General features: G+C 44.3%; 1 protein-coding gene across 3 annotated transcripts in view; it reads right to left on the bottom strand.

Moving 5' to 3' along the window:
• Nucleotides 1-27,179, bottom strand: part of LOC138579585 (pancreatic secretory trypsin inhibitor-like) — a 593,125-nt gene that overhangs the window by 287,876 nt on the left and 278,070 nt on the right. For all 3 annotated transcript variants that reach the window (XM_069649857.1, XM_069649856.1, XM_069649858.1), the window contains one exon: nt 3,276-3,385. In XM_069649857.1, coding sequence (XP_069505958.1) covers nt 3,276-3,385 — 110 coding nt within the window. The remainder of the gene's footprint in view (nt 1-3,275; nt 3,386-27,179) is intronic.

Genomic DNA, 27,179 nt, shown 5'->3' with positions numbered 1-27,179 from the left:
TGCAGGTTCAAATCCTTGAACTCCAATGACAGAGAAGATCCTCCAGGAATCTTCTTCCCCTGAGCTGGTGGGACTAACCAGTTCACCCAATCTGCAAGTCAGGACTCCCTCCTCTGGTGCAATTCGCTGTACAGAGCTACAGTGGGCCGGATAGCCAGGAAGGTCGGACCCTGCTTGGGTTTTAAGGAGCGCACCTTTTGTTTGTTGCTTTGCTCTGCTGCTGGTTTCTTCCATGGCAGTGCAGGACCCTCCAGTCTTCCTACTTCGTGTCAGTCCAACAGTCATTTCAGGAACCATGAGCCTGCAGGAACTACCAGGAATGACTGCCTCAGCTACAACTTCTTCTCCATTTAAAGGTACCTTGCGAATCCGGTTGTACGTTTCGTTCAGCCGTGGAGAAAGTTTTTTTAAATCTTTCTCCAATCTGAGGGCTTGTCCTTCTCCACTCTTTAAACTAACTTTTCCGCCGACCAACTTCCTCCGGAACTCTAGGCAAAGACTTAACCCCGAACTACCCTGAACTGTGTGATCTTGAGCAAAATACATTTTTCCTATTGACTTTGGCCCTAAGCATTTTTTATATGATTCCATCACTGTAGTTCCTCCTTCTAGATTGCCCTGCTTACTTACCTGTTGGTGCTGGTCAATTTCTGCCTAACTTTGATGTTCCCACCCTTTTAAATTTCTGGAGTGCCATTTTGTGCCCACTTCATTTGTGAACTTAACTTGTCTGGAATGTATTGGGGGTGGTGTGGTGTATTAAGAGTGTGATTTTTAAACTGCTTTACTTTAGTGAAATGTTTTACAACTGATGTGTAAATAAATGTATATTCTTTTACTCAGAAACCTTGAGTCAGTGTTTGTTTGAATCATAGTAATTTGCAAATGTTTTAATGCCCCGGCTCCCTATCTGAGAAAACACCCGTCAAGGGTCTATAGGTCCTAAATTTGAAGATTCCGTTTGAACCTAGTATTAACAAATGCAATATTGGGTTGACGATTGAACATCCCACAGGACCAAAGACTGTGCCGTTATTGCACCATGCAGATTGAAACATTGAAGCATTTGTGCATAGAGTACCTAAGATTGGAAAATTTGGAGTCCCAAATTTTACCTGTAAATGTTTACATAACTAGAGATGATCTACGGAAGCTAATTTTAAACTGTAATGAGATGACTTTGACTACTCATCTTTTAGAGTTTTTAATGACAATTATCAGGTTAACAGGTGTACTGTATAAATGTGATCTGAACTGATTTAGACTCAAATTTTCAACTCTGATGTAAATGTTAATGTATTGAATTGTTTGTGAACTTTGATTATTTTATTCTGTGTTAAAAGTACAACTGTACCTTGTAGAACAATACATAAATAAATAAATAACCCCTAATAACCTGCTATTTTGGGACACTCATTCACATTTGCCATAAATACTTAACACTCCTACAATAAAAAATCATCTGCCGCCAATGTGATTAACGAGCAGTTGATACATTTGATGTCGAATAAGCAACATTACAAAAAACAATTGATAACGACAGTAACCAAGATGCTAGAGAAATTAAATCACTGTGATGTCTATTTCAAAGTTTATTTATTTGCCGTTTTCTGGAGAATTTAACGTTGTATGTATAGTGCAGGAAAAAGGAAAAGGTGGAATTGTAGACAGTTTTCCTGTTTCCCCTGTAGGGATTGGTGGAGGCACTATGGCACTAGAGACACATGACACACTAAGGGCCTAATTCATGGAATGTTTAGAGCTCAGCAAAGTGACTTTGCAATGCCAATAAACACGTTCCACCTGGACTAATTCACAGAGCGCTGCAAAGTGCATATTTGCTGAGCAAAGTCACTTTGCACTGCAAAATGTCTCTTTGCATCAAGCTAAATGGGCCTAATTCACACAAAAAACACTAAGTCCTAGTTCATCTTTTGTGAATTAGGTAAATTTTGCGCACTGCAAAGAGTACTTTTGCGGTGCAAAGTCACTTTGATCCGCAAAAATACACTTTGCACAGCTCTGTGAATTAGGCCCGGTTCCACGTGTTTAATGGCAGTACAAAGTCATTTTGCTCAGCTCTAAACGTTCCATGATTTACTCCCTTAGCATTTAAGTGATCCATTCCGGAAAGTGAGGGGGTCACACTATTAAAGTACGCAGGTAGTGCCTAAAAATCACAAATAGGGGGATGCGTTATTATTATAATTACTATTACAAGACGATAGAGAGGGTGATATTCCCTAATACTATGATCTCTATGGGCCTCATTACGACCCTGGTGGTACGGAGTGAACGGCGCCGTAAAAGGTGCCGGCGCCGTTCACGCCGTACCGCCGCATTATGAGTTCCCCTCACGGGACACGGTAAGCACGCCTGGGAAAACCAGGCGTGCTTACCGGGTCCTGTGAGGGGAAGAGGGAGCAAACAACAGGCCATCTCGTAATGGCCCGTTGTTTGCTCCCTCTCCCATTCCCATTCAGCCCTATGGGGGCTGAAATGGGAATGGAGAAGGACCGTGTCCGGGTCCTTGGATGGAGGAATTACCGGGCCTTCCGTATTCGGAACTTGGAGGACCCGGACCCCGACGCGATTTCGGCGGCAGCCATGCGGCCAATAGCGGCATGGTTACTGCCGAACTCGTAATGAGTTCCTATGTGTTTTATCTACGAAAGTGAAGGGAGACGGAGAACACAGTTGATGCTATTTTTGCTGAAATAAGAATGTTTTAAGGCCTTCGTAAGGTAATAGGAACAAGGAGGCAGCAGACATGAAGGGCTGAGGTGATTGCAGAGCTTTAAGTGGAGAACTATATAGACACGGCCTCCATTGTGGATGCTGTAGAAGCATGGGTTGGAAAGATGACTGTCCATGGAGAAACACAGGTTCCTGCATAGGGAGTAGTTCTGGAATTCGAAGACAAAGTTTGAGAAACTGGAAGAGGAAGCCTGAAGGTGAGGAGATCGGCCAATGGGTGACAGGGACCCAAGGGGACATGGCCTAAGAGCATTTCAAAAGAGCATGTGAATGAGTGAATACAAACATGGAGAAGTCAGGTCTAAGAGGGGATGCTTCATAACCAACTGCATTGCAGGCCTCAACTGATGATTTTCTTTAAGAAAATACACAATTGACACAGATATGCAGGCACTGTGCAGCATATCATACATTTGGAGTAGACGAATATTGTCTAGTTAAATACTGTGCCATCAATATTACCTCCTTCATCAAATGTTTAAACCCAAACGTCTAACTCACTCGTAATTAATACTCACCTATTTCTCTTGCACAGCACACATTCGCTGGAATACTGATGACCGTCTGTGCCACAGACTGGGTCATACATCTTGGGGCATCCAATGAGCGGATAGTTTTCACAATGAGGCTGAAAAGGAAGATGGTGATTTAAAAGGGATACAAGACTATAATACACAAAAAATATAGAACGTTGGTTTCCTAAGAAATCAACTCAAATACTACGTTTGTCTTTGACCTGAAGCTCTAACGTTTGCTCAGAAAGTTGTACATAACCAACTCATCCATTGACATCCAATGTGATCTCTGGCAGCAAAATGTATTCCTTTTTACGCACGTCATTATGTATTGATTACATTGTGTTACAGTCTTACACAACATTAACACCATTGTACAATTTGCCATTCATATATCAGACATTTACATCCTGTAAATACTCTGTCCAGAGCAAAGGGAATATACAATAAAGCAGAAGTCATGTGAAAGTAATAAAAGCACATATTCAAATTAGAAATAATCGTCAGATAATCAATCACTTTTGATCTTTTCTTTAAAAAAATAACTCTTTTATACGAAATGTTATTTTTTGGTACATGCATTTATTAAAATCCATCTTTTGGCAGGTGTTAGAGTCTCTGCCATCCTTTACGCACTGGAAACATAGAGTGTATGTGAATTAGTTTCTCAGGAAACTTAGTTGTGTTAAGAATTCTAATTGGGTGTCACACACTGGACCCAGACCCCTGTTCTTAGCCTAGGATGTCACACTCAATTAGAATACTGTTTCTTTATTTCCTAGAATTCAGATTGAGCTGGCACCCAACCCGTCTCACACCCCTTTTTGCAAATACCCCGGGTCACAATAGACCATGATCCAGGCCGTTGGTTGGTAATACAATATGTATTTATTGTGGGCAGCAATCACCAACGGGGTGATAATTACAATGAAATACATTTGGTTGACTTCCTACTAGAACATATCCAAAGCACAGATGAATAGGAGCAATTTTACTGTTCGGGTAGATAGCACCTGAGTTAAGATTCCCCCTGCAATGCTCCCTCAAACCCCAGTTAATAGAATTTTGAGTGGATAGAAAGGAGCAGGAAGAAGTCAGGGATACTAGGCAGCAAACAGAATTAAAATCTGACCTTCCCTCACGAAAACCTTTGCAATTGCATAAATGCGACTCAGAATTGGTAAAAAAAAATATTTAAATGCGTGGTTGAATAAATGGAGGTAAATATGATTTTGTATCAGCAATGTAATTACACTAGCAACTACCAGACAAGGTATCAATCAAGGGCATACAATACAAAAATCCACTTTGAAGTGACAACACAGTGCAGCCAGAATCACACGCACAGAATATGCATTTGCTAAATTACACGGGTGTAAATGGCAAAAACGGTTTGAAAAACGGGTGAAATAGACTGAATCGGAATGTGGTTTTTAGGCTGGGTGATAGATGCACATCATAGGGATCATATGAAAGTGAAAGCTGAATAACTGGATGAGTGTGAAAAGAAATTCGATTTTGAAAATAAAAGCAGTTAAAAGAGAAAATCAGTTTAAAAAGGAAAGGACAAGTTTCACTTTAACTAGATTAAGTGGCTAGATGGTTATAGAAAGATACAGTACGCTCCAAGGTTAATTAGCAAGGTTAAACTTTTCATGCCGCATTCAGCTCTATGTGGGAATTAATTAAATTATTCAAAATATGACTAAGGACATATGCAAGACAGAAATTAATGGTAGAATTTCGCTAACATTAGAAAATCAAGGAACAGAATACACAGAGGATTCAGACTATCTCAGGGTATTGATGGGATTACTTAGAAGGTGGAACAAAGACAAGGTATCAAGTTGAGGTAGGCTATGTGTTGCTATAGGATGGGGTAATACAATCAGCTGTTGAGTTTAGGATTTGGGAAAGCCAACCAGGTTTCTGGACTCAAAGGATCTGGTCACCAGAGTGGACTCTCCTGGCAGAAAACAAAGGTCTGGTCACGGCACAGCGGCACCTCACCTGGATGGAGCGGGTAGCAGGGCAAGCAGGCAGCACTGGAGAATCCCAAAGCAGGTTCAGACATCTTTTCCCTTTATCCCTGAATTTAGTGGGATTTTGTTATGGGGTTTAGTTCTGAATGGTGGTTCTGCCTGTATATGAGGGCCTTGGTCAAGTATCCCTTTCCTGGAAGTGAAGTCTGGAATCTGCAGGGTGGATCTGGAATGTCTGCATATGCAGGCACTGGAAACTTCAGAAGAGTGTGTCCCTTGTCTCTGTGAGCCTCTACATTTTATGAGGCAGGTGACATCACAGGATTTATTGTTGGGAAAAACTAAGCTAGACCTACTCCTAACAATCGGATTGGTCAGCCTATGTTATGTCACCTCCTCCTTAGGGGCAGATTGAACTGAAGGAGGGGACTGAGTTTTATGGGGTGTTTTATTATGAGGTTGTTAGGCAGAATCCTGTGCAGTGCCCTTAGGGACCACTACACACAATTAAGATACAGGTGGCAATACAGGTTTTACCTTTGGTACAAGCCTGTACTGCTATGTCAGATTGGTAGCAGTGGTGGAGCAGCCAGGCTTATCTCAAGAGTATATGAGCAGTAGCAGAGATTACACAAAGGGACCACAATTACTGTGACTCAAGCAAACACTGACTCAAGGTTTCAGGTAGAACAATATAAGTAAATTTATTTTTAAACCATTCATTATAAACACAACACTTCTATTAAACTTCAATAAAAACCACACGTTAAATATACTACAACTAACCAATTCACTTTGTACAGTAAGTCTCAAGGTTAAATATACTACAACTAACCAATTCACTTTGTACAGTAAATCACAAGGTGAGTACCCTTCAAGTTATCACTTGCCTCTGCCATCATGTGTGACATTCTCCTCCGGAGACCTATCACATAGTCAGTCACTCTGACTGGCTTGAGGGAAAGAGCACTCTCCAACCCCTCCTTAATCAGGGCCAATGGACCTCTGACTGGATGGCCATAGAGAAGTTTGAAGGGAGTGAATCCTACTCCCTCCTGAGGGACTTCTCTATATGCAAAGAGAAGGCATGGCAGTAGAAGGTCCCACTTTCTTCTAAGGGGTTCTTCTAAAGCACCTATCATGCGCTTCATAATTCTGTTAAACCTCTCTACCAGACCATTGGTTTGGGGTGGTAGGCAGTTGAGAACTTGTAGGTGACTGCACAGGTTTTCCACATGGTTTGCATGTAGTGGGACATACAATGTGATCCCCTGTCAGATATCACCTCCTTAGGAAAACCTACTCTGGTAAAATTACCAAGTAGGGCCTTAGCTACAGCCGGAACCATAATAGTCCTCATAGATATGGCTTCAGGAAAAAATGTGTGGCATGGTCCACTACAACCAGGATAAACCTGTTGCCTGAAGTTGTGGGAGGGTCAAGAGAACCAACAATGTCAATCCTGACCCTTTCAAAAGGAATTCCCACCACTGGGAGAGGCACTAAGGGTGCCACATTCTTGGATCCACTCTTGCCAGAGGTTTGGCAAGTGTGGCAGATTCTGCAGAATTTGTCTACTTTTGTGCCCTTCTTAGGCCAGTAGAAGTACAGAGATAGCCTTTCTTTGGTCTTCTTAAAACTTAAGTGACCAGCGAAAGGTACCTCATGGGCTAACTGCAGAAACTGGAGTCGGTTCACTAGAGGTACTACAAGTTTTCTGTAGTCTCCAGGGGTTGACTCAGTTGGTTCACTGTAGAAGAGGCCATCTTCCCAGTGCAAACGATACTTCCCAGGCTCAGTCCCATTGAGCTGGGAAGCTGCCTGTTGGCAAAGACCTTCCAAGGTAGGACACTCTCTTTGTCCCTTACTGAAATCTTCTCTGTTGGGTCCACCTTCTGCCAATAAAGACTGCAGCTCAGGGTGGTCAACAGGGTCAAGATCTCCTACCAAGGTAAGATCCTCTTCTAGATCTGATTCCTCAGTATCTAGTTTGACCATACAGGGATGTATGGGAGACACAGGTGTGACTTTGGACAGTCTCAGAGATGTCCTTCTGGGCACAGGAGTGCTTGCTGGTTTCTTGCTGGCAGACTTAGGTTTCCACTTCTTCTTTTCTTGTCCTGAAATGGCAGTAAGTAAGTCCTGTGGACTTGGGGCGATAGCTTCCTCTATCATGTCCCCAGGAGAGCCTCTTAAGGTTCTCTCTCTTGCAGACCATGTGAGCTCCTGCTTCCTTCTGCTGGGAGTCTGGGGGTGCTAGACACAACTCCAATAGTTTTAAGGTCATTACCCAACAGGACCCTCCCAGGTACGTTATTTTGCACACTTATAGGTATTCTGACAGTCATGTCATTACACTGGATGAGAGCTGGTAACTGGGGAACCATTTGCACAGGGCCTCCAGCTAACTTGGTTAAGTGTTTGGGTGCCTTAGCAACATCCTCCACTTTGAAAAAAAAACATTAATCAACCACAGTTATGTTGGATCCAGTGTCTCTGATGGCAGGAGTCTCCTGACCATTCACAAGAACACTATATTTATGATACCCTTTAGTATTATCTGGGCTTGAGTTATAGACATGTAAGTTCTGTTGTTCCCAAAGACACCAGGACACTAAAGAAACACTAGCTGAGACTCTCATGGGCTCATCAGCTAGTAGCAGAAAGTTTCCACTGGTCATAGGTACTTCATCCACCTGGGTGAAGGCTAAGGAGACAGTGTTGATCCCTTAAGGTTTACCCTTACACATGGGATCTCCTTTCACATGACCAGGCAACCCACAAACAAAGCATTTTCCAAACGCTCTCTGGAATGGGGGTTTGCCCTGGTCTCCATCTGGTGTGGAACCAGGTGGTACACTAGCTGGTTCGGTTTACCTTGTGGCTTACCCTGGTTATGTTTGGGGCCCTCTTTTGGATTGGAATTATTGGAATTATCTTTGTTGTATTTCTTTGGCTGCTTCCCCTCATCCTTCTTCTGAGTAGCACCAGAATCCTTGTGAGTGGCCCAGTTGGCAACCCACAAGTCAGCAGCCTTAGCTAGCTCCTTAGGATCTATCTTCTTTGAATCAGCCAAATACTGCCTAAGCTCAGGAGAGCAGACATCAAAAATAGACTCCAACATTACAAGATTCCTCAAACCTTCATAAGTGTTCACTTTGTAACCCTTACCCCAACCATCTAAGTTTTGCAAACATGCAAACACCCAGGTAGCCCAAGGGGTACCATCATGCTTTTTGAGGGATCTAAACCTCTTAAGATACTGGGAAGGGGTCTTCCCAAACCTAACTATTAATGCTAGTTTCACACACTCATAATCCTGTTTATCCTCTTCCCCCAACTCCATTAAAGCATCACTTGCATCAGGGGGAGCCTAGAGAAAAGCCAAGAAATCAACTGATTCCCTGAGATACCTTGAATCCCATGATTGTACTCAAACATTGCTAACCAATCCAAAATATCAAGTTTAGTCTCATGCATACCAATCATTTCCTTTGGCATACAGGGTCTTTTAGGGCTTGAAGACCTAGAGGACTCTGGGAGAGAAGCATTTTTGTAGAGACAGTGTCTTCATTTCTGGTTCATGGTTCAGCTCCATTTCTCTGAGCCTTAACTCTTGATGTTTCATGGCAGTTTGTGCATCAATATGTTTCACTTCTAATTCAAGTCTCATTTTCTCAAGTGCAATACACTCTGGAGTAAGTGTAGGACCTGTGAGGGTCCTTGTGGACAGAGGTTGTGCATTCTGAGCAGGCAAGGGAGTTGCAGGGTTTCCTAGCAAGGACTCATCTACTTCTTCACAATTAACACTCTCAGAATCAGAAACATCAAAATCCTTCTGACCCACTCTCCAGGCTTTTCCCATTTACTTTGCAACCAGTTCAGATTTATTTCCTTTACCAGAGTTATTCTAATCCCTATACATGGTTCTCAGAACCTAGGCAGTATAGAGTAAAAGACTCTCTTCAGTGTAGTTTTCCATATTTGACAGGATTTCTTAGTTAAATAGAATTAATGGTGTTCGCCTTGTGGCTAGTTGAACCTAAGCAACAACAGCACTCTAAGTATCATCACCCTACTTCCAAATCCTCACCACTGTACACCAGTGTTAGGCAGAATCCTGTGCAGTGCCCTTAGGGACCACTACACACAATTAAGACTACAGGTGGCAATACAAGTTTTACCTTTGGTACACAAGCCTGTACTACTATGTCAGAGTGGTAGCAGTGACGGAGCAGCCAGGCTTATCTCAAGAGTATATGAGCAGTAGGAGAGATTACACAAAGGGACCACAATTACTGTGACTCAAGTAAACAATGACTCCAGGTTTCAGGTAGAAAAATATAAGTACATTTATTTTTAAACCATTAGTTATAAACACAACACTTCTATTAAACTTCAATAAAAACCACATGTTAAATATACTACAACTAACCAATTCACTTTGTACAGTAAATCTCAAGGTGAGTACCCTGTGTTTTAATGAACCGGTGTTATGAACAAAACACGTTACCACAAATACGATTGCGACAGTTTTTGACAATTCGGTCTACTAAACAAACGCATATCCGTGACATGAAATGCTACCGGGGCAAAAACACACTTAGCACCTGAGATACCCAGAGGGAGTTGGAGACAAAAATCACAGACAATATTTTGGTTAGGCAGGCAGAATCAAGAAACAGTCAGAGACAAGAGGTCAAAAGTCAAAGAGCCGGAGCCAGGGTTGAAAGACACCAGGGCCAGTTGCCAAAGATCACACTGTCAGATAGTTCACAATTCAACGTAGCCAAAAGTACATCGATATTGTCAATGTTCGGAAGCAAAAGTTGTAAGAAGGAGGAAAGACAAGGGCAAGCCTTGGAAATGAAGAAAAAGGGATTCACCCAGTTTCATCAACAGAACACAGTACCTTGTTCCAGTGGTGCAGCTAGTGTCCTGGCAGTTGTTCCTTTTGGTTTCCCGCAGATCCACGATTCCTGGAGCTTCGTTGTGAAGGAAGACGGCTGAAGGGGATCTGCACCACACAGGGATGAAGCCGGCAGCAGCGACAAGGAATAAAAGGTGCGCTCCTTAAAAACAGGAGGGGCTCTTCAGGTGGCTATCCGGACCACTACAGCAGTGTGCAGCGATTTTGACCATGGAAGAGGATCCTCTGGCTGTAGAAGTTGAACTGGTTATCGCCACCAAGCTCAAGGGAAGAAGACTCCGGACTGGATCTTCTCTGAGTCGTTGAAGGGCAGATACCTCAGGAATGCAGCAGGGCTTCACCAGGACGGGGTAGTTGCAGCAGCCGTCGTTCTCTCCGCTTCTCTTCGTTCCTTGTAGTTCCAGTGGTGAGTCTCTGACTTCTCGCCCAAGAGACATGCCTTTTATTTGAAAAAACCCCATTCACCCAGCCTGGCTGTCAATCACCCAGCAGGGGGGTTGTCCAGCCCGGACAACTACCCTGGCCAATCATGACAAAGTGCGACTTGGGTTTTCTAGGATATCCTGTGCAGGGGGTGACTACACCCCCCCTCACATTCAGCCCACCTAGACACCCAGGTGCCTTGAGGAGGGCTTCTGGGCAGAAGCCCTCCATAAGACAGTGAAAAAAGAAGGCAAACCTAGTTTGCCGCGCAAAGTAAAACACAAAAAGAAATGGCGAATAAACCCAACCGAGGCCAAGGGAAAGACGATTTGGTCAAGCGGGTTTATGTTCGAGGTTAATATAATAGCCAAGAACAGTACCACATTTATCTAATATAATCGCAGTAGAAAAGTTAGGGTAGATACCACTGCCTCCAGCCAAGTCTAAGGGCCTCATTACACGGATGGCGGTAGGTATTTAACGTTACCGGTAATGGAATACCAGTAACGTTAAATGCCCATGCGGATTACGACCCGGCTCACCGCCATTAGCGGCACCGCTAATTACGGTGCCACTAATAGCGGTCAGTCCGCGTGCACGCGACCCACCAACCCGTAAATAACAACATGCCGCTAATAGCAGACCATCACAAGGCTATTGCACACGGCAATAGCGCCATGGTAAATACCCCAAAACCCCTTACCGGCAGGGCGGCAATACCGCCATCGCGAACCACCCGTTAAAAGAACCAAGCAGTGTCAACACCTGCCACAGGTGGCCAAAATCAGCACAGGTGGAGGCAATGGAGACTGTGGCTGCTCAAAAGAAGCACACCACACCCCTTCCCACACCCCTTCCCACACCAAGATGGTTCCAATACTGACAGCATTGCATGGCCTGGAGGACCTGATTGCAGTGCTGCTGCTACACCAACAGGCTGCACAGAGGAGAGGCAGGAGGAGGAGGAGGGCCAGACAGGCACAGCAAGCACCACCATGCCACCTAATCATACCACAGAGGCACCCACCAATTTCCCGGATCAGAGCCAGTCCATTTAACCTAACACCTGAGCAGATACACACCCTGTACCGTCTGGACCGGGACACCATCACCAGCATCGTGGGCATGATACACAATGACATTGTGAGCCTCATAGATATCCGAACTGCCATCCCCCCTCTACTCAAGGTGGTGACAGTGCTCCACTTCCTGGCCACAGGAACCTACCAGCATACAGTGGGGCAGATGCCTGGCACTCCCAACCAGTATTCTCACGCATACTGAACCAGGTACTCGATGCCCTCCTGAAGCATGCACCCGAACACATATCCATACCATGGACTGCCCAGGAGATTGCAAACACCAAAGTTGGCTTCTATTCACTGGTAGGCATCCCAAGTTGCATTGGGACCATCGACTGTACACATGTGGAATTGGTCGTCCCACATCACAACGAAGTAGTCTACCGAAACAGGAAGCAATTCCACTCCATCAATGTCCAAATGGTATGTGACGCAAACAAGATAATCACACATTGCTGTGCCCGATTTCCAGGATCTACCCATGATTCCATGGGCCTGTGGAACTCAACTATCCCCCGCTACATGGAGCGACAAATGGGACAACGTTTGTGGCTACTTGGTGAGTTCCAGGCCAAGCACATGGCAGTGTGATGGGGGGGATAGATAGATACTCCAACTCGGTGTGCATTGGGGGGGGTAGATAGATACTCCAACTGGGTGTGCATTGGGGGGGGGTAGATAGATACTCCAACTGGGTGTGCATTGGGGGGGTAGATAGATACTCCAACCAGGTGTGCATTGGGGGGTAGATAGATACTCCAACTGGGTGTGCATTGTGGGGTAGATAGATACTCCAACTGGGTGTGCATTGAGGGGGGTAGATAGATACTCCAACTGGGTGTGCATTGGGGGGTAGATAGATACTCCAACTGGGTGTGCACTGGGGGGGTAGATAGATACTCCAACTGTGTGTAGCCTGTAGTCCGTCGCCCAAATGCACATACAGATGTACGCTAATGGGCATCTGTGAGGGCAGCAACGTACTTGGGATGAACGGACATGCAAGTATATGCCACACGACACAGCTGACAATCAAAATCTAGTGACATCAAACATCAATCCTCATCCACATTGCACGACACTCCACGCCACGAAATACACAAATGTCATCCATGCCATTAACATAGTCATGCAGCATTCCTACAGCACAACATCAACAATGCATTGTGCCATTGGATGCATGCAAAGGGATACCCCCTAGCTATGGCAATGCACCACAAACCCATGGCACCACTGAAGTGTTGCCTCTCAGCATGGCAACAGCAATGTCAGAAGGACAGTACACCACCAGTGTGGTAACAAATGTGCCTGCCCACAGGGACCCCAATGACCTGGCCTCACCCAGGACATGGCAGTCACTGTTGGAGGCATCAATGGGGCATGTCTACTTGCATGCTTGCGCTCACCTTTGCACAAAGCAGTCACACAGACCATATTCATTGATGCAGTTGAATGTGTACATGAATCACAATGATAGGCCAAAGTATATGACATGAACAGGCCACACATGTGTCAAAAAGTAACAGGAACCCATTCCTCCCCCCATGAAGGTGATGCCGGCTATCCCCTGAAGAGGTGGCTCCTCACACCTGTAAGGAACCCACAGAACAGGCACGAAGAAGAATACAATCATGCACATACCCGTACCCACCTCGTCATCGAGCAGACTTTTGGACTTCTGAAGTCACGGTTTAGGTGCATTAGCAGGTCTGGTGGCGCATTCCTGTATGGCCATGAGAAGGTGGCAAACATCACCACGGCATGTGTCATGCTGCACAATATGTCTATGAGACGGAATGTACCACTGCCCCTGACGTTGAAATGGAGGCACCTGATGAGGATGATGACGGGGATGAGGATGGAGGTGAAGGGGATGCAGGTCATGCAAGAGGGGATGGCCAGGAGGGACGTGCTGTGAGACATCATTTGATCAACCAAATATTCTGAGTAACATGTAGTCATACTGTCACCTGTATATGGCTGGTGATGCACTGGTGTCTGTTTGTTAGCTCACAATGGACCTTGGCGTCAATAAATTGGTCATACACAATGAAGGAGTCAAGGCCTGTGTTTTGCTCAAACAACAGTGTATTAATGAACAGAAACAGAAAAATGTGCAAGTCCCCAACCACCCCGCCACCCTTCACCCCACCCCCCACAACTGTCCCAGCACACCCTTCCCCCCACCCCCCACAACTGTCCCATCACACCCTTTCCCACACCCCTCCACAACTGTCCCATCACACCTTCCCCCCACCCCCCACAACTGTCCCATCACACCCTTCTCCCCGCCCCCCACAACTGTCCCTCATGAGTCTCCAACAATGTTTGTGTCCAGGCATGCACAGAGGTCAATGGACATTCACGCCCTATTGTTCACTGCCAGGGCCAGCATTTGGGGGCTGGCTGGAGGTGCGCCTGTTGGTGCGTGAAGAGCGTCTGATTGGGCTTGTCTGCCGCGGACTGGTGGTCGAAGAGGTGGCAGACTGTCCTGGTGGAAATTGGCGCTCCATTGCATCTGTGATGCGTGTTAGCACCTCCCGGACGCGTATCAGCTCCCCACACAGCCTGTCTGTGCACGACTCCATTCCCTCCCTGGAGTGCCTGGCTGTCTCCCCGAGGTCAGCCCTGAGACGGGCAACCTCCTCCACAAGTTGACCTGCGAGGTCTGTGAGAGCCTGCTGGCGCTGGATGATGCTGGCCAGGTCAAGGGCAGTGGCGGCCTATGGTGGTGTGTCTGCTGCGCATCCTGATGCTGGCTGGTGTGAAGATGCCTCCTCTGGGGGGCTACTGAAGGCCTCCATGGACTCGTGAACGGTGACGTGCGAGCCAGGTGTGTGTAGGGGTGATTGCTCGGGGTTACAGCAGGGCTTGGGGTGTGCATAGGCAGATCGAGTTCTGTGGGCTCATCCACGTCGGACAATGGAGCAATGGCTGCCGCCTCCCCTGCCGAACTGGCAGCAGCTGAGGGTTTTGGACGCTGCAATAGGGGCCCTGGCCTTTTTCCACTTGATGTTGTTGGTGCATCCTCGCTGGGCTGTGGCCTTTTCTTCTTTTGCACAGGGGGTGCCTGGGATGCTCCCTCGCTGTCTGTATGCGACCCTGTCGGGGACAAGAAGGGGGATGTCATTGGTTATGGTCGCATGTACTCAATGCAGGCTACATCATGAATTAATTTGGGGCCATTTGAACTTCATTGTGGAGGAAGCAGGTGAGGTGTCATTTCAGTGCCTCATCCATGCAGTGTTGTGTGTGGCACTTGGCTCTGTTGATGTATGCATGTGTGTGTGTTGGGGTCTGCCGCTGACATGCGCAGGGTGGGATGCATGTGTGGATGCCGGGCCTTCCAGGCAGTGATCCAGGGCTGCCATTTGTGGGGACTTATACATTCACATTGCATGCTTGCAACAGTGCACTTACCTTCATCAGAAGTGTCTGGCACGCCGTGCTCCATCCTCCCGACTCCCTCAATACATTCTACCCCAATGAGGTTTGCGCATGTCTCCTCCCAATCCTTCAACTTGATCGGTGACCCTGATCCTCCAGCGGTGGCAGTCTTGTGGTTCTCGGCCAGGATCATCCTGACCTGGAGTCTCAGGTCGTCCCATCGTTTTCTGCACTCGCGTACAGTGTGTGTGCTGGTGCCTAGAGCACTCACTTTTGTTGCCACTTCAGCCCAGATTGCTTTCTTCTTTAGGAGGGTCTCCCGCCGCATGTCATTTGCGAAGACCACTTCTGCATTGTCCGCTAAGGTCACAGTCAGCATCACTAACTCCTCAGTGGAGAACTTCTCCTTTCGCTGGCGGTCTGTGGGTTGTTTTAGTGCCTTGGGCATGGTAACAGTGTAGCAATGGATCTCAGACAGCAAGGTAACACAAACAGGTCCAGGGGGCAGAGGATGGCAATGGATTGTGTTTTTAAAGATGGCTGCCGTGCTATTTCACGTTCCTGTGCGATGATGCTATTTCCGGTTCCGGTATTTAACGGTCACCGTTATTAGCGGTGGCCGCTATTTGCTTGATGTGTCAAGGCGGAGTTGCTATCTGCACTGTCGTGGAAGGCGGTAAGTGACTTTTGGGGGAGATTAGCGGCAAGGCTGGAGGGGCATTACCGGCATGGCGCAAAGCTCATGTCTGCGTACTCGTAATGGTACGCTATTTGGGCCCTCCTACTAGGGCGGACACGTTTAGGGCGCCATGCCGGTAATGTGCAGATTTTACCGCACAACGTGTAATGAGGACCTAAATGTTAAAAGAGCGAAACAATGCTCTAGGAGGTACAGATACAAATGGATACGAGTTAACCCTTTCCAGTACACCATGGAAGATGGGGTGTACTGGATATGTGGTAGATTGACTAAGTAAAGTAAATGGTAACTTTACCCTTTTCTGGGGGACAGTAGTCGCCTCAGAAATGGAGTCGAGGGAAGTCTCAAAGACAACCCTGTGCCACAGCACTGAAGGTGCTGTGTGACACACAAAAAGAAGGGGGCTACTGAAGTGGTGAACTTCAGAGTCCACAATCACAAAAACAGTTAGAAACACATATCAAAACACAGTTAAGAGTGGAGGAAAAGCTCTCACTCTTACCAAGTGGAAAAACAATTAACTCCAGAAGTCCAGCAAAGCTGCTGGGGGACTCACTAGGTGAGGGAAATTAGCTATAAATGAGAATTCTTCCTAACAGAGGTACAAGGTCACCCCCAAGTCATTTTCCCCAAAATAAGTTCTGACATAAATTGCACCTTTTTACAGTTGTGGCACTTTCACAAATCATACAGGTAAATGTCATATTCCACACCAAGCATAATACTCCCACTCCCAAGTTTGCAGGACTTTGTTTCATCCTTCTAATCATTTTTCGTAATTTTCAGTGAGACATATTTTACCTAAGATTCTATAACTTGTGTACATATTATCATAAATCATGTTAGTATTGAATTTCAAAGTGGCACCGTAAACACTTTCCTCAGAATATACAATTTTCCACCATTTCAGTCCCCAACATGCTAGTGAAGGCTGCCATGTCTTAATTTAAAGCCACCAAAATTGCATTTAAACTGTAAAACTTTTACATTCCCGGTGATCTGGCTGCAGAGATAAAAGTCTTAAAGTTTATGAATAAAATAGTTTTTTGGGCCAGATGGCCAGCATTGTCTCCCAAATAAGGGCTTAATTTCCAGGGCTGCTCTGGAGTTGGCTGTGAAGCCACCCAGTTGAAGTTGAGGGGAGGTGTTATTTGAAATTTCACACCTAAGTGTCCTGGAACTGTATTGTAACAGGCTAGAGCCCAGACACAAAGTCTGACGAGCGTGTGATATGCTTCCTCTTAGTCCATTCAGAGTTTCCAAGGGGCTGGCCCTTTGGGGGAAGGCAAGTGCTGTTGCCAGCATGCAAATGTCCTTTGAATCCAAGCAGAAAAACCTGTTTCGCTGGCTCCCCAGTACATCAAGTACATGTATTATTATTATTATTATTATTTGTTTTTCCTGAGCCAAAAACAAGGCTGTTGGAATAAAATATTATATCAGATTAAAAAAAAAACCCTTACATTTCTAGGCAAAGACAGGGCCATATTCAACATTACACTTTTAAAACAGACATTTTTCTTGTTTCAAAAATATATTTTACACGTGGGCTAATTCTGCTGGGTTGTCACGCTCAAATGTGTCCTTCTTACATCCATTTTCTGAATCTTTCCGAAGCCTAAGTCATGTTTCTAATGCACAAGCATCTGTCCAAATAAAGATCTGTTGAAACTGACATATACACAGAGATATAGGGTTTCTTTTGAAGAGTTCATCTGGGATATGTTGTAGCACAAATTCAAGCATTCTTCCTATGGCTGGGTATAAAGTTGAGCTTGGTGTGTGAGTGAAGTTGGCTGAAATTGTGAGCACACAAGACACCCCTTCAAATATTGGTTGTGGTCCTGCACCATGTGTGCCAGTATGCAACCTCCTGAAAGATTTCTAGAGTAGTGTGAAACCCCTGATGACCGGCTGTGGCCGCGTCATGGGCGTCACTTAGCATCAGGCTCCAGAATGAGGTAGGTACCACACACCGGTCACAACCACAGATGGATCTCCTTACCAACAAATTGTCTTGGTTTCAGAACTTTTTTGGACAATTCATCAACACCCTGAGGTGCTCTTTCCCAATGTAATTGTTATCCGTTAGAGAAAAGTTCTTAGGGACCTCAATGTGTTGATAACATTTCCCAATAATTGGATCCCCTTTTTGTGCCATGATTAAATAGGAAAACAGGCGGTCTCAACATAACTCGCTTGATTGAAAATGCTTAAGTTATGTTGTGATATTCTGCTAGATAGGTCTCCATTTGATTTGTGGACACTATGATGGGGTCAACAGACTGTTTGTGATAGATTTATGAACAGTCATGATTCAGACGGTATTCTCAGAAATGAATTTAGCATTGAACTACAATGAATCATGGTCAGTAACACTTGAATGATAACATGAGAGTGGTGCAAGACATGTCTCTGTTGTTCAAATGTGGTAGTAGCTGGTGTAGCAATAAATCAAAAAAGAAGATGGATGGGAGTTTGAGAGTAGAAGGAAAGCAGTTGGTTTGGATGAGAAATTTGGTGGTGGCTGGAAGATGACTTTGCATACCATGCTACCAAACTATGTACAAGTTCATTGAAAGAGGATATCCAACAGCACTTGTCAACAGAAGCTACCATAAATCACTCACAAGGACTAGACAATAGTTGCTACAAGTTAAATCTAAAACAAACACTCAAACAGATGGCAAAGAAAGGAAATTAACTTCATCACAACCTACAGCTCAAACAACACAATAATTCGGAAAATTCTCACAAAGTATTGGAACATTCTCAGATCTGATTCAGATCTTTCCGCCACATTGGAAGCACAAGCCACCTTGACCTTCAGAAAAGCAAGAAACTTAAAAGATGAATTGAGCCCTTTGCATTTCTTGAGCAACTCAACTCCAAGGAACCCTGATACAAACACCATGTGGTTACAGAAACCCCTTGAAGGGAGCTACAAATGTGGCCAATGTTTGGTAAGTAAATTTTCAGACAACGCAAGAACCACCATTACCAGACCAAAATGTACTATTTACACCATCCAACAACATATTAATTGCAACAGCAAATTTGTCACATATGCCATCACCTGCCCATGCAATAAACTATACATAGGAAGCACTATTAGAAAACTCAAAACCAGAATCAGTGAACACATGAGAGCGATCACAAATCAAGACACAAGATCTCCAATCGAAAATATCTTTATGGAATCCCACCGACCGGCGCACATCAATGAACTCAAATTCTTTGGAACTGCCAAGTTCAAACCTCCTCTGAGGGGAGGCAACATTGAACTCCATTTGAGACAACAGGAAGCACGCTAGATTTGTCTGATGGACACTTGTAACACCGGCCTGAATACAGACCAAGAGCTATGCCACTTCCTGTGTACCATCTAAACAGCCAATATGCAGCATCGATAACAATTGTTCAACTCACAGTTAACTCCCTCTAACCACTTGGCAACATTGACACACTAGCCATTACTCAACTACAACTTAAGAAATTCTACTTCTAACCACCTCCAATAATTGTGCATTATAGATATACCAGCCACCAACAAGTTTCTCATCCAAACCCACTGCTTTCCTTCTACGCTCAAACTCCCTTCCATCTTCTTCTTTTGATTTATTGCTAAACCAGCTACTACCACATTTGAACAACATAGACCATGTCTTGCAGCACTCTCATCTTATCATTCAAGTGTTACTGACCATGATAGCTTGTAGTTCAATGCTAACTTCATTTCTGAGACTACCGTCTGAATCATGACTGTTCATATATCTATCACAAACAGTCTATTGACCCCATCATAGTGTCCACAAATCAAATGGAGACCTATCTAGCAGAATATGACCACATAACTCAAGCATTTTCAATCAGGCGAGTTATGGTGAGACCACCTGTTTACACTCACGCAGATATCTATTATCAAAATGATCTCACCACCCATCACCCTTAAAGACCAGCTCCTCTTTCATTATTGACATGGATTGTGTCAAATTATATGATACGATCTTTTGACTGCTTCAAGATGGCGGATCGTGCTCAAGAATTGGCATGATGACGTCATCACGCATAGACGTAATGACCTCATCACGTGCACGTCAGTTAACATTGTTGTGCTATAAATACGGCTCCCGCGATGCGCACAGCATGGCGGACGTCATATTTCTTCAAACGAGAAGGACCAGACACAGAATAACACTGGTAAGCCTGCTCCTATATTAAGCAGCCTCCCTAATTTGTGGCCTCATTTCAGCCTCTGTATCTTTACTTATCATTCGCCTTGTTTGCAAGTAGTGCCTCTTTCTCATTAGACTCTTCCACGATGAAGTTTTAAACTAGCTTGCTAGCTGCACATCGGAAAGCAAAATGCAGAGCCTACACATCACCCTTTAAAACCTCCTACACATTTGTTTCCGAGCTGATTAACATGTTTCAACTATATCTTTGACCTTTAAGACTCTATTTAAAGAGCTTTTTTCCTAACATCCTGAATCTTCAAAAATAGTGTATATGCAAGTTGTGTACAAAAAATGTGGAAAGTCAGTATACAACTAATTTGTTGCAGATTACCACAATTGAATACCATTTGATTCGCTACGAAAATTGAAAGCGTACCTGCACCATTCAAACATCACAAATTTAACATATGCTTCCAATTTGTAAGTATAAACCTGTATTGCTCTGCTACTAAGTAGATATATTTCACTGTGCAAACAAGTGAGTGCAAGACACAACACTTTTAAATACAATCTTCTTTCTTCCTCTCAGAAACCAAAATTTGTGTTCACAATGGAAACTTAAACAAAGAAAAAATTCCTCCTGAAGAACCACTGCGACCATGCGGTGGGGAAAGATGTGTCGAGGATTAACCTTGCATTTATGTGCTGTCCTCAACAGGACTCCCCTTAAACACAGAGCCAATTGCTCTCCAATGTTATTTCAACAACAACTAAGGATACATTCTCTCATCAACAGCAATGAGGATTTTCTTTGCATCTAAGTACTGTCCTCAAAAGGACTCTCATCAAATATAGAGCCAACTGCTATTCAATGTTACTTCAACGACAATCAAGGACATAATTCCTCCTCAACATCAAAAAGGACTACAAGAGAACTTATCTCACCACCTTGTACTACTCTCACAATACTGTTTACCAAGACTAAGTGAAGGCAACTTAGCATAAATCAATTTGTGTTAAAAATAAACCTTGATCCAAGAGAATTACAAACACTCAGATATTTGGACTCCACTTAAATAATTGGCATTAAGTCAATTTCAATTTGTGACTTCAACATTGTGTTTTTTTTCAGAGGTGTGCTAAACCTGATTTTTGATGTAAATGCATTTGTATTTTTCAAAAGAATTAAATCCCTTTTTTCTCACTTGAATTCAAACTCATTCATTTCTTGCTACTCTTTTGCAAAATAGAGAAGTGCTACAGAAGGGCCCCCGTCTTTTTTCCACTAAATAGAATGCAGCAGGGACATCTCACACAACCCAAAAATTATGTTCTATGCTTTTGTCACCTATAGAAATTTTGAGCAGGAGATGTGTGGAATTGGGAGTTTCCAGGCCCATTTCCCACTTATCAATTAATTTAAATATGGGATCTCTTGGGAGCTTTCTGAACATGGCTTCGCTGATGAAGCTCTTTCCGTTGTTCACGCACACTCTGGCGAGAACAGACTGCTTAACTGAATGGGGAGGAACAACTGTTCTCTAATTTTCTGAATATCAGCTAAACCTTGAGCTGGTTTCTCATCACTTTTCAATATAGAATTGGGCGTTTTCAGATTGTGAGTCAGTATAAAATGTCAAAGTATTTCCTTCCAGTGTGGAATGCCACTTAAAACTGGAAGGAAGGTTGATTTTCAGGAATGGAGAGGAGTTCCCATCACCAGTTTCTTGTCATAGAGCAATTACTGTAACATCAGTTATTTGATTGTTTTGGAAATGAAACTCAATATGATCAGACTTTTTTTTCAACCACGTGGCATGTGCCATTTAAACTAACATGGTTGACACTCTGTTTTAATTTTATTGCCCGGTTAGTCTGAGTCCGGAGGACCCTGTTCACACAGTCTATTAGGGGAGACAGCCTGCAAAGTATGTCATTCCCTCATAGACAGGGGGTTTCTTCTGGAGTCATGACTATAACTGGGTTTTTCACCTTATGACGCCCAATTTTAATTCCTGTCGAAGTTCTGGAGTTACCCATGAAGAAGGGTGAGAGAGATCTGTTGTCTCTCCCTCTTCCTGAATTCAGCTGCTCAAAGGCCCTTTATGATAGAAGAGTGGGTTGGGATCCAGGGTCCACCAGTGCTGAAACTGCACATTGCCCTTGCACCCAAACAGGGGCATAAAATCGCGCCTCCTTCTCCAAAGGGGCAAAGGTAATGGCCATTTTGTGCAAGTTGGGTGGTCAATTTCCTTATTTTGAACTCAGCGGAGATTTGGACAATTTTATGTGCTGGAGTCTGGGAATCTGTAATAAAATTGGGGCATCCTGAAATAGATGGGATTTTGGAATCCCCTTTTTTCCCATCACCCTGTGCTGCCCCCACTTACCTGGAGGCAGTCCCTAGAACCAGTTTGTGGGGAGGACCCCCCCATTAATACTTTTCTCTCAGGATGACCATTATGAGGTTCTAGAATGGTTAATTCTGAATCAGTCCCCACACCCACCTAGTTTTGATTGAGATCTCTTGGGACCCATTTTTCTTTGGGATGAACTCCCCAGTCTCTGAAGGAGAAGATTTTGTTTCCAGAATCCCCTAAGGATTCTTCCCCTTCAAACTGGAGGATACTAACTTCCTCCACAAAATGGGCATTCTTGATGTCTTTATTTCTCCTATCCACCCTCTGTACCCTGGGTTTCAGATTTTTAGGGGCAAGAGATTTTAGTTCCGTTTCCAAGGTGTCCAGGGGATTTTCGCAGGTGAGGAAGGAAGCTTCCTCTAGGGCTTTCCACTCCCCTTCTCTCTGTGCTTCCTCCTCAGGTACCAGTGAATTAACAGGATTCTCTCCCTGTCATTGTTCTGTGGTACCAGATCATTGGTTTGAGGGGTTCTGAGCCGTCATGTTCACCTGAGGGTTCTGCTGAGCCCTTAACATGTGACTCAGATCCTACGTGAGGTTCTGGACCTGGCGCTCCGTTTGGGATACCCGTTCCAGCTGGTACGGGTCTTTGTTCATACCTAGGGGTTCACGGGAAGGGTAACTATCCCTTCTCCCGGAATACCCTGGGTATTGGGGATTTTGGTAGCCCTCCATCCTTGGCCTCCCCTCTCCCGGATTGGGTAGTCTGGGCTCCTGAAAGCAGGGAAAGAAAGGAGGGTTGTCCTGCAGGTTGGGGTTTTGTGGATACCAGGGAAAGAAACTTAACCCAAGATATGGGGGATTGATGCCCTCCTGAGGGAAGTTAGGAGGGAAGTTTCCCGGGGCAGTATTTACCTGTTTGGATTACCCCCTTGGGCTGGGGGAGTCTATACATACCACAAGAAAGGCTGCATGCCCTTGTATCTGGGACTCATATAATCAGCAGAGTTATGGGTCCCACTGGTGGGATTACCTCCCTGACTGCCACCTGTTGGTGATTGGTTAGAATGCCTCATTTGCCTCTGAGTTTGCAGGTTTTGGGTAGGTGCATTTTCCAGGCCCCCCATTTCTAGGTCCAAAATTGGGGCAACCTTCACCTCTGCCACCTTAGCAGCAGCAAGGTGTTGGTTGATTTGGGGTTTTTTTACCTGATTTTTCTATTTTCTGCAGGTTTCTGTACATCATAGATCTGGGTAGCTTGTTCTATTACCCAGTCCAGGGTCGTTTTATCATGAAAATCCCTCACCAGCTCGGTCATGATGTATTTTGGGAGCGCATGAAGGTAGGTAGTTATAAACTCTCTACTATCCGTGTGCACCCCCTGATAGTGTGTGCAAAGGCACGTTTTAGCTCCTGCAGAAATTCTCGTGGGGCCTGATCTTCTCCACATTTCAAATTGTAGGCTGCTTTGAGAGCCTCTTGGGGGTTTCTGTGGGCAGAAAAGTGCTTCAAGATGGCCGCCTTGTAGGTGGACCATCTTGAATGGTTTTGGTCTTCCAGTCCAGCAAAGAAGCTGGAGTACTCCGGAGAGAATGTCCATTTGGCATAATCTATGCAGTTCTGGCTATCTTTAAGGAGAAAAGTGGCCATCATTTGTTCATAGCGTTCCAAGTGTACCCAAACAGAATATTTTGCGTTTTTGTGGTACGGTATTATGAAATTCCTAATGGCCTTGATCTGCCTAATGGGGTCTTCACCAGTGCTCTCTTTTGTTTATCTGCCTTCTTTTTCTGCATCACCTGATTCCACTTACCCTCAGACTCAGAGGTGCTACTGTTTGAGGTCCCCACATGATCTTCTAGGCACTACCTGATTCTTTGAGCTTGCGAGGGGCTCGCACAATGGTGGGGACTAGTTTCTCCTCCCCTGTGGTGCACAGGAGAATAGTCTTCTGACTCCTCCCTGCTTCCAGGGTTGGCAGGGGATCCCTCCACTGCCCTGATTGGGTGGGGGTCTTCAGAATGCTCTTTTGGGGCCTCATTTCATGCTGTTTTTGTGCAAATCGAACCAAATGGTTCCTTTGGACGTAGTGCTTTTGCAAATCTAATTCCCTGACTTTCTCCTCATAGGAGGCTTCCTGGTCAGAGACATCAGCCCTAATATGTTTGTAGCTATACAGGGACCCGGTCCATCAATTTCTAAGGGGAGCTGACCTGTCTGCTCCATCATGCTAGACCTATTTAATTCTGAAGGCCTAAAGGCTTCTGGCCCATGTGAACCAGTAGACATGAAGTCAGCAGTACAGAAAGTATTAAATGTGTTGGGGTCCCAGGATAGATCTGTCCCTCTCTACTTGTTCAGGGTCCCTCAAGGTTAGGTTTAGCCTGGAATACTAATTCTCCAACCTCCCTAGTTTCTCCTTCTCAACCCCTACCTCTTGATAATAGGCAAAGATCTGAGCTTTTTGCTCCGCTATCAGGGCTTGACTGGCCTCTATGACCCGCTCTTGAGCTGCCACCTGTTTATGGAGTCCCTTGTTCTACTCACAGATGGCCTCATTGTCTCTTTGTGCTGCCTGTATGGTTTGGGAACAATGAGCCAATTTCTGTTGCAGGAGATTCACCTCCTGATTTTGTGCATTTCCAGAGCACCTTCTACTTGTCTGGTGAGTTCCATTAACTTTTCATATTCATTTTTCAATTAATTTAGTTTCTGTAGGCCTAACTGTCTTTCCTGTAGATCTATTTTTACGCTACTCACTTCCTGAGATAGGGCATCTTTTTCCGGATTCAAGCCGCCCCTCTGTTCAGCTAGGTCATTGTAGCTTGATAGCATTTAATTTCTGGTGTTCCTGATCAAATTCTGCTTGGGAGTTCTTTCATAATTAATTTATTTCTTTCCTCTTCCAATTTCTTTATCTGATTCTGTAAAGTGACTATTTGCTCTGCGCTGACATATTTGTATCTCAGTTGTTGTTTTAATTTCAGTTGAACCTCTTCCAAAGAGTCAACCTTTTCTTGACACTCCACTCGTAATGCATTTAATTTGGCCTCATGGTTTAAATTATTCTGTTGTTGTAGGGCCAAGTCTTCCTTTAGCTGTTTAATGTAATTTTGCAATCCAAACCCCAGAATCTTGGCTCTTTTGCAATTTTTCTTCCACCAATTTTAGCTCAGTCTGGATTTGAATTAAGAGTTCAGATTGGATTTGCAAAAGGGTTCTGTTTTCTTCATATTTTGCCTGCATCACTCCCATATGGAAATATATGTAGGCTGTGATTCTGACAATTTTAATCTGCTCTTCTTTAATTTTCTGAGTCATGTACAACTCGCTTAAAGCTTGATGCAATAGGCCACCGTCCTGCCAAGTATCCATGCCCATGGCGGTGACTTGTTGCATCATCTCATCTAGCTAGACCGCCTCATCTTGCTGCTGCCATTCCCCTCTGAAAAATAATTTGTGCAGAAGGTGCTCTCTGGCCATATTTATCTCTACTGTGGTCATTTTGGAAAGTGTTGTTTCTTTATTAATGTATGTATACAAGGGTAACTTGTATTCTGTTGCTTTTTGTCTAGTTTGGGATTGATTTTGCTTTAATTTTATACACCGGCCAGGTACTTAGAGTGTATGTTTTGGGGAGGTGCTTTCTACAGCGTAACTCAGCTTTCCAGTCACACAAAGTATCACTACCTTGAAGGTTAGCCTGCTGTGTTAAGCTGCCACAGGTGGCAACACTTACACAATCCCGGGCATGAGCGCCCAAACTGATAACGATTCCAATCAGGCTCCACACACCAAACCCGGACCTTTGCCCTTAGCCTAGTATGCAGCACTCAATTAGAAAACTTTTTTTTTATTTCCTAGAATTCAGATTGAGCTGGCACCGAACCCATCCCACACACACCCTTTTACAAATAACCCAGGTTACAATAGACCATGAACAAGGCCGGTTTGTGGCAATGCAATATTTATTTTAAATTCACAGAAAATCACACAATTTTAATATTGCACAGCAATCACCAACGGGGTGATAATTATAATGTAAACTGATAAAATGTGCCTGCTTGACCTCCTACTAGAACCTATCCAATATACAGATGAATAGGAGTAATTTTACTGTATGGGTAGATAGCACCCGAGTTAAGATTTCCCCCTGCAATGCTCCGTCAAACCCCAGTTAATAGAATTTTGAGTGGATAGCAGCAATGAGTCAGCAATGAGTCAGGGATACTAGGCAGAAATCTGACCTCCGCTCACGAAATGTGAGGCAAAATTGGTTTTGAAAACCTTTGCAATTGCATAAATGATACTCGGAATTGGTAAATCAATCATTTAAATGTGTGGTTGAATAAATTAGGTGAATATGATTTCTAACATTATCAGTAGTGTAATTACACTAGAACCTACCAGGCAAGGTATCAACAAAGGGCACACAGTTCAAAAATCCACTTTGAAGTGACAACACATTGCAGCCAGAATCACACGCACAGAATTTGCATTTGCTAAATTACACAGGTTTAAATGGCAAAAATGGTTTGAATAACGGGTGAAATAGACAGAATCAGAATGTGGTTTTTAGGCTGAGTGATAAATGCACCTCACAGGGATCATACGAAAGTGAAAGAGGGACTCTAGCTGAATAACTAGATGAGATTCTCCATGTGAAAAGAAATTTGGTTTTGAAAATAAAAGCAGTTAAAAGAGTAAATTGGTTTAAATCGAAAAGGACAAGTTTCACTTAAACTAGATTTAGTGGCTAGATTGTTAAAGAAAGACATGGTGCGCTCCAAGGTTAATTTTCAAGGTTAACCTTTTCACCCCGCATTCAGCTCTATGTGGGAATTAATTAAAATATGACTAAGGAT

The sequence above is a fragment of the Ambystoma mexicanum genome, chromosome 3p (genome assembly GCF_040938575.1).
Source record: "Ambystoma mexicanum isolate Mex_15411 chromosome 3p, UKY_AmexF1_1, whole genome shotgun sequence".
Taxonomy (NCBI): Eukaryota; Metazoa; Chordata; class Amphibia; order Caudata; family Ambystomatidae; genus Ambystoma; species Ambystoma mexicanum.
Note: the sequence above shows the minus strand (reverse complement) of the source record. Positions and strands in the feature narration are given on the sequence as shown.